General features: G+C 62.5%; 2 protein-coding genes across 2 annotated transcripts; one reads left to right on the top strand and one right to left on the bottom strand.

The window, feature by feature from the left end:
* Positions 1 to 3,952: 3,952 nt before the first annotated feature.
* Positions 3,953 to 5,110, bottom strand: MNEG_8848 (NADH dehydrogenase (ubiquinone) Fe-Sprotein 7; the record flags this gene model as incomplete). The annotated part of the gene is made up of 3 exons (XM_014042681.1): positions 3,953 to 4,000; positions 4,241 to 4,520; positions 4,926 to 5,110. 3 exons carry the CDS (start codon positions 5,108 to 5,110, stop codon positions 3,953 to 3,955), a joined length of 513 nt encoding a protein of 170 aa, XP_013898135.1.
* A 2,176-nt stretch (positions 5,111 to 7,286) lies between these two features.
* Positions 7,287 to 9,665, top strand: MNEG_8847 (kinase; the record flags this gene model as incomplete). Its single annotated transcript, XM_014042680.1, has 7 exons — positions 7,287 to 7,397; positions 7,503 to 7,574; positions 7,796 to 7,842; positions 8,064 to 8,220; positions 8,563 to 8,657; positions 9,043 to 9,109; positions 9,570 to 9,665. 7 exons carry the CDS (start codon positions 7,287 to 7,289, stop codon positions 9,663 to 9,665), a joined length of 645 nt encoding a protein of 214 aa, XP_013898134.1.
* Positions 9,666 to 10,572: the final 907 nt, after the last annotated feature.

Raw genomic sequence — 10,572 nt, 5'->3', positions numbered from 1 at the left:
CCCCAATCCCTCACCTCACCCCACCTGGGTACGGCTCCATATGAAACGCCAGCTTCATGGCAGCTTCATCGCTCCGCCGCTGCTGACCCTCCAGCTGCTTAACCACTTGGTCCAGCACGGCATCGGTGCTGACGCCCTGTGACGTCATTAGAGGGGTGTTGGGCGGTGGCAGCAGATGGGCATCAAGACGAGGGGAGGGGTGGGTTGGACGCGCTGGCTTTGGTGACGAGGCACACACGCAATGCAAGCAGTCGCGATGCGAGTAGTATGCAGTTCTGTCTGCAGGCAGCAGGGCCAAACCAACTGGGCGCAAAGCTAGGAGGGGGGACGCCCCAGGTTGATTGCAGATGTCTTTTCACCGACCCCGCACCTGAGTGTCAGTCGTGCCGTCCCGCCAGGCGGGACCCCACCACGACACTACCTGGGAGGACCAGCGGCAATGGCACCGCGCTTCAAGCCAAGCGGCAGCAAAGGGCGAAGGGTGACTGCTTTGCTGCTGTCGGCGCGCCCTGCGTCAACCCATGCGCGGCGCCGGCGCGCCCCAACCAGATCCCTAGCTACAACAAGCGGATGGCGCACTCAAGCGAAGGCGCCAGTATTTTCCACTGTGTCAGGGTGAAGAGAGCAGGGCAGCAAGTGGGGGTCGTGCGGCGTGGTGGTGGTGGTGGTGCGTCAACCCCTGGCGCGTCACCGCCCGCTCACGATGACGCCAACGCCGGCGTCAAGCAGCTCGTTCACGTGGTGGTTGATGACGTCAGGGTCCCGGGATGAGTAAGGGCCTGGACTTGCGGAGAGGGAGCGAATGGAGGGAGCGGTGAGAGGAGGGGAGGTGGCAGGGAGCGCGTTGCCATGGGTGCTGCACGCCGCAGTGAGTTGATTTGACAAGCAGGGGACTTGTGAGGGTGATGAAGCAGCTGGAAGCATGGATCAGGCTTGCAGGCGGCTTCAGATTTTGCGCAATTGGTAGCGCTCGTTTCTCCTCCCGCCTGGCCCCCCTCCGCCGCAAACGTGCGTTCCCCCCTAATACTCAGATGCACTGCTAACACGTCGCGCAGAGCGGGCCCTCACCCAGGCTGGGGTAGTATGGGGAGTGGATGCTGTCTGGCGGATGAAACTTCTGATCTGTTGAGAGGTGTGAGCAATGGAGGGAGCGCAGCGTCGAGGATGCAAGGCGAGGATCTATGGGACGGTGATCACTCCAGGTCGTGCTGCGGGCCCGAAACGTACCGGAAGATGTTGTGCGACAGCAGCAGGGCTGCTGCTGGGCATCGTTGCCGGGCAACAGCGCCCTGGCCTGCTCCTTTGCAACTACAGCCCCTCTGCACAGTGCGCAGCCGTGGCAGCTGGGCTGGGTCGGCCTCCGCCTCGCGCGCCGCCAGGAGAGCGTGGCCAGGACCGAGCCAGCCACTCCGCCCCGCCTCTGGCAGCCGTCACAGGCGGCTGCAGCCGCAGGGCCCATCGCAGGGGAGCCTAGCCTCCGCCCAGGCAGCTCGAAGCACCCCCGCCCGCGCGCTCCGGCCCCAAGGAGCGCCGCCGCGCAGCAGCCGCGCCAGCCTCAGCGCGCCCAGGCGGCCGCCTTGGGAACCCCCCTTCGTATCGCGGGCCGCCGCACCCGTCGGGTAGCTGGCCCGCAGCTTCTCGTCCCAGTGTGGCAGAATTTCGTGGTCCCAGTGGCGGTAGCGGCCGTCTGTCTTGGGGTCGCCGTACCACAGATAGTAAAATGCATGCACACTCTCCTCTGGTGCAAACTGGGTCCGGGGATCGCGGTTGCATGGTGCGTGCGCATGAATTTAAGATGGAGACGTGCACATGCAAGTGTGTTGCAAAGGGGCGTGCGACAGGGCGCTAGCAAGCGGCGAGTGCTGACTTTCGTGCGCACGATTGTGTTTGCGATGGTTGCCACGCAACGAGGGACACAGGGAGCATGCGGCAGGGGTTTCTGCCGGTGCCAAGGCACGCCCCCGAATTCGCGAGGGGCGCAGGTGCGGAGCGGCAATCCTCAGGCGGCGCACTTGGAGGGGCGCGTTGGCGTCAGCCACGCGGCCCTCAGCAGTCGCGGTCGATTCGACGGGAAGCGCCGCGAGCGCGGCCAGCACAAACGCTGCTGCACACCACAGCTGGGCCTGCGTGGCACGGCTACCAGCCATACTTATTTTTGATATGTGAATGCTTCTACCGCGACAACATTACAGTGCTAAACCTACGGTAGCAGAAAGGCAGCGAGATCAACGTTCAAATGACTGCGCGAAGGCGGGTCTGGCACATACCAAGAGAAAGAACCGTACATTGACTCTGACGTCAACTTATCTTGAATACAAAAGAGGATGCCGCATTCCCGACGCTGCGTGCGTCGCTCTAGTGACACTGTCAGCCCGAGCAGCGGTGCGTGTGCGTGTCGACTCTGGATCCAAAAACATGCTGCACAATGTTGAGGGCACGCTGTCAAAAGGTGAGGAACAGTGAACATGAACAGGGCTGCCGGGAGCGCCGGCTGCTCGCCGGGAGCGCCGCCTGCTTGTGGGGTGTTGAGCCTTTGCTCGCCGGGCGGTTTCAAGCCCAGAGGAGAACGCGAGAATAGTTGTGTGCAGTGACACCCGAGCGGGCCCCTTGTTGGCCTGTCACCCGTGATGCAAGGCATTTACTGGAACCTACCTGTCATTTGCATTATATATCAATGTGGTGACTGAGGTGAGAGTGCTGTACTGAAGGTGCAATTCCTGTTCTTCGGGAGTTGAGGATCCTGACGGACCTAATTCCCATCAGCCTACGGGGCATGTGGTGCATGCCACCCTGCAAGCCCTGCTACCCATGCAGCAAGGGACAGGAACTGATTAACAAGCAAGCATCTATGCTGGGTAAAGCCACAGTTGCAGTCAATCGACGACCTAATGTTGCCTTGTTGAATGGCTGACACGTGACCGTGCAGCACAGCCCAGGACCCAGGTCTGCGCAGGCCTACCACGGGGGCTGCATTCAAGGACTGACGTACCAGCTGCAGACGGGTCGGGGGGAGGGCAAACCACTCTGAATGAGCAATACAGCACGCCCACTGTGCTGTTGTGCCGTTCGCTTGTTTGATGAGCGGGACGGGCTCACCCTGAGCTCGTTTCGGATCAGGTGTGGGCAGGAACACAAAAGCCAACGTGGCATGGAAGCTCTGCTGTCGCAGCACATGCTCCAACTGCAAAAGCGCCGATTCCAGCCAGGTGGTGGCAATGCAATCCGTAATTGGTTGCAGAACAAAGTTGACTATGCTGATACGCGGTGTTGCTGTTCACAGCACGGGGCGGCTCTGCAGCAGTCTTGAGCATGGCTAGCCTCCTGGGATAAATTCTTTCCATGTGGCCGCAAGCTGCGCAACTCACACAGCGACTTGAAAGTGCAGTGCTCGGCAGCAGCGTTCTTGCGGAATCCTACCAATGGCCCCCCTTAGTGACCCGGTGCAAGTAAGGCCCTGGGGTTCTGCGAACCGCGTAGGGGGCGGCAACCACGCAGCTTCACCTTGTTTCAGGCCATGTAAGGAACAACGCTTCAAGGTGCCCAGTTTAGGGGCCTGTTGTCTCGTGTGCCGTCCCACCACCTTGTACTTGTATTATGCTCTGCAAAGCGAATCACCCGTGGTCTTGCGCTGTGTAGGGCGGGACACTGTCAGGCCCTCTTCAAGCGCTACAGCCATTTCTGGAGCAACGCGCATGTTACACTGACGTTCGCAGGCCAACAGCATCAGCCGCGGGCCTGTAGCTGCCCAGAAGATCTCTGCAAACAAAATCACTCAGAAGCATGCACCAATAGTACGGGCAAAGGTGGACCATGAAAGCAAACGCGTGACAACGCAACACAGTGCAAAGCGTATGAGGGGAAGCATCAAGCTGGGGCGCAGAACCGCAACGCGTGTGCGCGCAGCCATGGGCTGCGCGCCAGCCATTGCGCGCGGGTCTGACAATGGGCCTCTTTACTTCTGGAACCAGAGGGTTGCGGTCTTGGCGCGCTGAATCTTTTTCTGTGATGGAAAGCAAAGAGACGCGGAGGGTGAGGGCGTCAGCAGGGTTGAGCGAGTGCGCTATGACTACAAAGCTGGGCCAAAGCAAAGATGAGGGGCGCAAACATATGACTGGGAGTCAGCGCTGGCTTTGCACCCATGTTCACCCTATGCGCAAGACTGTGAGGACGGGCACGCCGCTCGCGTGCCAAACGCGGCTGCCTTGCCGAGCCCCACCAACCCCAAAAACAGGCGCCGCACCTGCAGCTGCAGCAGGCCGTAGAGCAGCCCCTCAGCGGTGGGCGGGCAGCCCGGCACGTAGATGTCCACGGGCACCACGCGGTCGCAACCGCGCACGACCGCGTAGGAGTAGTGGTAGTAGCCGCCCCCGTTGGCGCAGCTGCCCATGCTGATGACCCAGCGGGGGTCGGGCATCTGGTCGTACACCTTGCGCAGCGCGGGGGCCATCTTGTTGGTCAGCGTGCCGGCGACGATCATGACGTCAGACTGGCGCGGGCTGGGGCGGAAGATGATGCCAAACCTGGGGGACAGGGTTGGGGCGAGAGACAGGGTGAGGGTAGAGCGACCACGGCGCTGACAAATGCCGGGACGGGCGAAGGCTGCGGGAGGCAGGCCGTCAAGGACATTGCAGCGGGGGCTCTGCCGACCACATGCAGTGTGTGTGTGTGTGTGTGTGTGTGTATGCAAGTGGCGCGCGCCGCTTGACAAGCGGCGATGTGTACACCCCAGTGCACAGCTGCTGTTGCCAGGCGACCAGACCCTGTTGGCATCGCGCAAGAGACTGGCGGTTTGGTCATGCGCGGCGCCGCTGCGCATGACGTCTTCCGACCGCCACACAAGCGCGCATGACTGCCGCGCTCACAAGCATGCCAGCTCGCATCTGCCGGGCCATGCGCCTGCATGGTGAGCACCCTCCTGCACGCACCTGTCCAGGTCGTAGCGCGCGGCGCCGGCGTGCATCATCTCCACCGCGCAGCACGCCAGGCCAAACGTCATCGGCCACAGCGAGCCGATGCGCGCCCAGTTCATGACGGCGTCCACCTTTGACACGACATACTCGAGGTTCTTGGGCGTTGTGCGCGCCAGAGTGTTGGCCGCGGCGGACGCCATCGCTGCCGTCTGTGCTGCTGCTGGCAGCGGCAAGGGTAGATGCCTGGGCCTGTCGGCGGCCTGCGCGCGGGTGTACGGTGCGCGGTGGGCGACCAAACATATCACAGTTGCAAGGCGGTATCCCAGGCCGATGCGCATGTAGTGCGCCTGCTTTGCTCCAGCCGTGGCCGGGACTGCTGCTGCTGCTGCTGCTGCTTCTGAGATGGCGCCCCGCGGTGCAACGGCACCAGGCACGCAAAAGAAGAGATACGCATGGAAATGTAGAGGACGTTCTGCGTCGAGGCTGGCGTGAAGGCGCCCGTAAGCAGGGCTTGCTTTGAGCACGAGATCGGGACTCACCTAGTGCCTCGCACGCCTGGTAATTACAGCCAAAGTGCTGCTCGCGCGCGAATTAGCCTCACAAGCCGCTCGCAGCCTCCCTCCTGGACGGATCGCAAGCTGTAAGCTGATCGGCTTTACTGAAAATTGATTGCAAAGTGGTTTATTAGGTATAGGAATACACAAACGCTACGGTGGGGCAGCCTAATCGCCTGTGGCAACGCCCGCGTTGTGCAGAAGTCGCCGCCGTCTGCCGGTGCCCGTGCTGCGCGCGTTTTGACGTCGCACCTGCCGAATTCAAAAGAGATACAGCGCGATGGACAGGGTACAGCTCTACTGCCATTTGCGACAAGGGATGCGGTAAGATGGGGCCGTTTGAGAAACACATGCACAATGCACAACTTTGAAACCAGACAAGTGACAGAACCCTGCAGTCATCTCGAAACCTGTGTGGTGATGCAGCGGCATGGTGCTCAAAAGAGGACATTGGACGCACAATTTCTGCATATTGTGGTGTCCAAGCAACATGTGGGGCCATACTGTGCAGCACACTAAATGGCCGCAGGACGCCTCGAGCTTGTGCAAGAGGGCGCGTTGAAACAGCAATCGCATCAATGCATGTGCGGCTGGGTTGGCTGGCTAACGCGCTTTGTGCAGACCGTGGAGCTGAAGGCAATACAAGCAAGCTCTTGCAGCATGTGTGCGATCACATAGCGCAAGTGCTCCATGCCTGGCAAATACATGCCTTCAAAGTTGGTGCCTTACAAAATTGTATGTGTGTGCGCGTGCGCGCGCACGTGTGCGTGTGCGCATGCGCGTATGCTACCCTGAGCAGCTGCGGTCTGCACCCCGCCTGCTGGAAGCTGCCATGGAGCTGGTGGGGCGGATGATGGATGGTACTGCCTTTGAAGAGATAAAACGGCTGATGCGGGATGCAGGGTGTGCGATAGCACGGGTGAGCAATGATTGGGTGTGTGTGTGTGTGTGTGTGCGTGCGTGCGTGCGTGCGTGCGTGCGTGCGTGCGTGTGTGTGTGTGTGTGTGTGTGTGTGTGTGTGTGTGTGTGTGTGTGTGTGTGTGTGCGCGCGCGCGCATATGTGTGTGTGCGTGCGCGCGCATGCGAGCGCATGCACGCGTATGAGTGCGCATGTCAATGCATACGCCAATGCAGGACGTGGACCGGCATGTGCAGCAGAAAAATTGCAGCACGCGCTTTCACCAAAGCCAAATGAATGCAAAGACTGTTGTTGCCCAGCCTGGATGCGTTTTGGGGGGCCATCGTCCCCAAAGGCCTGAATTGAGGACTGGCAGCTACTGCCTTGAAATTAGCCTGTGGTCCCCTTCACACCAAAGATCTGTCTGCCAACCTCACCAATCATCACAATGGGGACGAACCAGCCCCCACACAGCCCCGCACCAGTCCCTGCTGCTTCACAGGTTGCACAGCCATTGGATTGGTTGATGTATGTGCAGGCAATGTACTGACAAAAGCTGGCAGTACTAATATTCCATCTTTTCGTATGGAAAACGTTTGCTAATCATCTGTGACCCTTCGTGTGATGACAGCACTTTGTGGGGCAGAGTTACGCCCGCACTTTGTGCGCACGGACAGCCGGCCACCCTTCAACAAGGCAGCGCTACATGAATCTGCCGCGATTTCTACCTTGTATCAAACAGGCCTCGAACTCGTTTTGCACGAGATCTACAGTACACGAGCTCACCTCGAGTGTGACAGCGGCCACATTGCAGTACCTCGGGTCATCGAGCCGACAGCACAGCTACTGGATACAACCACTTGCTTATCGCTGCTATAGCCGGGCGGTAGCAGGGATCAACAGGGTGACTGCCCTCCGGAAGCCATGGCTTCAGCTCGCTACGCCTACGTCAAGGACTTGGGGGAGGGCAGTTTCGGCAAGGTGGTTCTGGCAACAGACCGGGAAACGGGCGAGCAAGTGGCGATCAAGAAGCTGGTGAGCGCCGCCCGGCAGGTGCCACCGTTGCAGCTTGGCCTTGCGCCGCGCCAGCGCTGCACGTACCGCTGCTGAGCATCGCCGCGACCCCGTTGCTGCCTGCAGACGCGTCAGTACCTGGACACGCGCCTGCTAGAGGCGGAGGTGGTCAACCACAGCAGCCTGTACCACCCACACGTGGGTTGCGCCAAATCACCTGGCATGCGGCGAGGGGCGGGGCGTGCGCGGGGCCTTCGCTGCCTGGTCGGTGCAATGCGGCACGCCCCGTGGGCTGCGAGGATTGAGGGGCTGCTCGCGAAGGAGTGAGCAACGCGCAGCGTCCTTACTACGGGGTGTACAGGCAAATGCGGGCCAGGCCTTGAGGCCACACTCTCTAGCCCTGCTGTCGAACCGGGCAGGTTATCCGCTTCAGAGAGGTTTTCCTGTCTCCCAACAACTTCAACATGTGAGCGTGCGGGGGCCAAGCCACAACCGCAGCGGCGTCGAACTTTGGCATCGCACAGGCCACTCCGGGTGTGCGCGTCGCAGCAATAGCCTGTGTAATTGACGCGGCGCCCCGTCCCCACGTCCCTTCATGCACGGTCGCCTCCAAACGCTGCACACCCTGCCCTGACACCTCCCCCCTGTCCGCCCCCAAAAACGACCTTGGGCACATGATGATGTCAGCGTGATGGACTATGCCAGCGGGGGCTCCCTCTTCAGCTACGTGCGCAGCAAGGGCCGCCTGAAGGAGCCCTTCGCGCGCTGGTGCTTCCAGCAGCTCGTGCTCGGAGTGGACTACTGCCACAAAAAGGCGCGGCGCTCAGCGCGGCGCGCATGCTTTGTCGGCTTCATGCACAGGAGGCGTAGGGGTCCCCGACGTCGGCCTCATCTCGGCCAGTGCCCTTGCACTGGCCGGGGCACGGCAGGGCTGCGGGCCGGTTTTGCAGGGCAGCACGCAGCAGGGTAGTCAAGGGCGCAGCTCACGGGGCAGAGCTTCAGTGCTGAGAAACGCGGCTCTTGGCGACGGTACGGCTGGCCGATCGGCCCCCGGCTGGGGCGACATCCCTTGAGTTGCGCGCACTTAATCAGCAAGCGCTATGTGCACTCAGGCCCCCAGCGTCCCTCTGAACCCGTCACCCTCTCACCCACCCACCGCCCCTGTACTGCCCATTTGCCCCATCAGGGTGTGGCCAACCGGGATCTGAAGCTCGAGAACACACTGCTGGACTGGCCGCACCCCAGCCTGTCGAAGCCGATAGTGAAGATCTGCGACTTTGGGTGCGAGGTTTACACTGCCTCGGACTGCCTTGGTCTAGGGGCTGCGGCGGCCGCTGATGGCTGCACGGCGCGGCCCTGCATGATTTGCGGTGGCCGTGCAAACGAAAATGCTAAAGCGCGGCGACGAGGGTAGACCAATGTGGATGCCCCTAACAAGTCATATGCCCTCCCCAACCCCGCTGGGTTTCGCCGCCCAACTGCTGGGCTCCTGCACCCCTCGCTCCCTCTCAGCAACTGCGCCGCGTCCTTGACTGGACATACGCCTGCCAATTGCCCTGGGGTGGTCGCCCTAGCCAACTGCATCCTGCGTTGCAGGGGGAACGAGTATTGATGCGATGTACCTCATCTGACCCTACCCGTCGGCGTCTCCCCCCCCCCCCTGCAGGTACTCCAAGCACGACTCGCGCTCGGCACGCACCCAGGCCGGCACATTTTGCTACATGGCGCCGGAGGTGCGGGGCGGGGGACGAGGGGGGGAGGCATCACGGAGTGCCAGTACGGTGTGGGTGGCGCACACGGCTGTGCCATGCGCCTGGGCCTGCGGCAGCGACAGCAGCAGCAGCAGCTCGAGCCGCAGCAGGGGTGTTGGCTGCTGCTGCCACAGCAGGGAAAGCAATAGATGCGACCTGAGGCGGCGCAACAGTGCGGCCTTTATGCATGGGGGTGGCCTGAGTGGCCAAGAAAAGCCAGCCAATTGTCGCAGCACCGGCGGAGGCAGCGCCGCCACATGGCCGCTGATCCCAATTCCCCAGCCGCTCGGTCGCAGGGCGCGGCGGAGGGCTTTCTGCGTGCTGTCCCCTGCCTCTGCCCTCTATTCAGCAGCAAATGCACCCCTCTTCCCCCCCTCTTTGGCCCCGTTCTCACATGCAATCTAACACCCCGGGTGTTCCGATGCCAAATCCTGCCGCGCAGGTGCTGCGCAACGCTAATCGGTCAAAGTACGACGCGAAAAAGGCCGACATCTGGTCCTGCGGCGTCGCCCTTTACGTCATGTTGGTCGGGCGGTGAGTCAGGGTGACGGGCCCCCAGGGTGTGGGGGTGACCGGTGAGCCATTGGGGCGACGCAGTGGCGCGGGCGGGAGGTTAGATAAGGGAGCGGGTGTAGCGCGCATGGCGTGCGTGGGCGGGGCGAGCGGGCGGGCGGCAGGGAGGCGCGCGGGCAAGATTTTCTGCCTGACACACGCAGCGACGGCCCCCCGTCTTGTAGGGGGCGCCACGTCGCCCTCCCGCTGCCTCCAGGGCCAAAAGCTCGCCCGCTCGGCCACGCACGCCAGCTAAGCGAGGCCCTGGCCCCACTGGGGCCAAGGGCGAATCTGACGGCAGTGGCACATCTGTGGGGTTCGCCCTCGACCCCAGGCCTGCCACCGCGACCCTACACCGCATTCCCTCACTGTGCGTCCCTCGCACCCCCTGCACCCCCGCACCTTCCCGGCAGCTACCCGTTCGGCGACCCCACCGACGGCCAGGTCCCCGCGGAGGCGCTGCAGGCCCTCATGCGCCGCATCGAGCACCGCGACTTTGACCTGCCGCCCGCCCTCGGCCTCAGCCCCCAGTGCGCGGCCCTGATGGGGAAGCTGCTCGAGCCGGACGCCGCCAGGCGGGCGTCGGTTGATGACGTCATGCAGGTCCGGAGGGCGGCTGGGAGAGGGGGTAAGGAGTGGGCGGTCGCATTGAGGGGAGGAAGGGGTGGGGGGAATGAGCAGGCGGGAAAGGCGGCGGGGCCTCGTAGCCCTGCACCCCGCAGCAGCTTCCCCGCGGTCCGCCTGCCTGCCTGGCCACCCCACTGCCCCTCTGCCCCCTCCCCCATCCTCGCCCCTCACCCCCTCAGCCCCTCATACCACATCGTCCACCCCCCCACATCCTTCACCCCTCACTCTTGTCCACTCTATGGCCAGCCAACCCCCGTCCACTCCCC

Source organism: Monoraphidium neglectum, assembly GCF_000611645.1.
Source record: "Monoraphidium neglectum strain SAG 48.87 unplaced genomic scaffold scaffold01732, whole genome shotgun sequence".
Classification (NCBI taxonomy): Eukaryota; Viridiplantae; Chlorophyta; class Chlorophyceae; order Sphaeropleales; family Selenastraceae; genus Monoraphidium; species Monoraphidium neglectum.
This window is presented reverse-complemented; position numbering and strand designations above follow the sequence as displayed.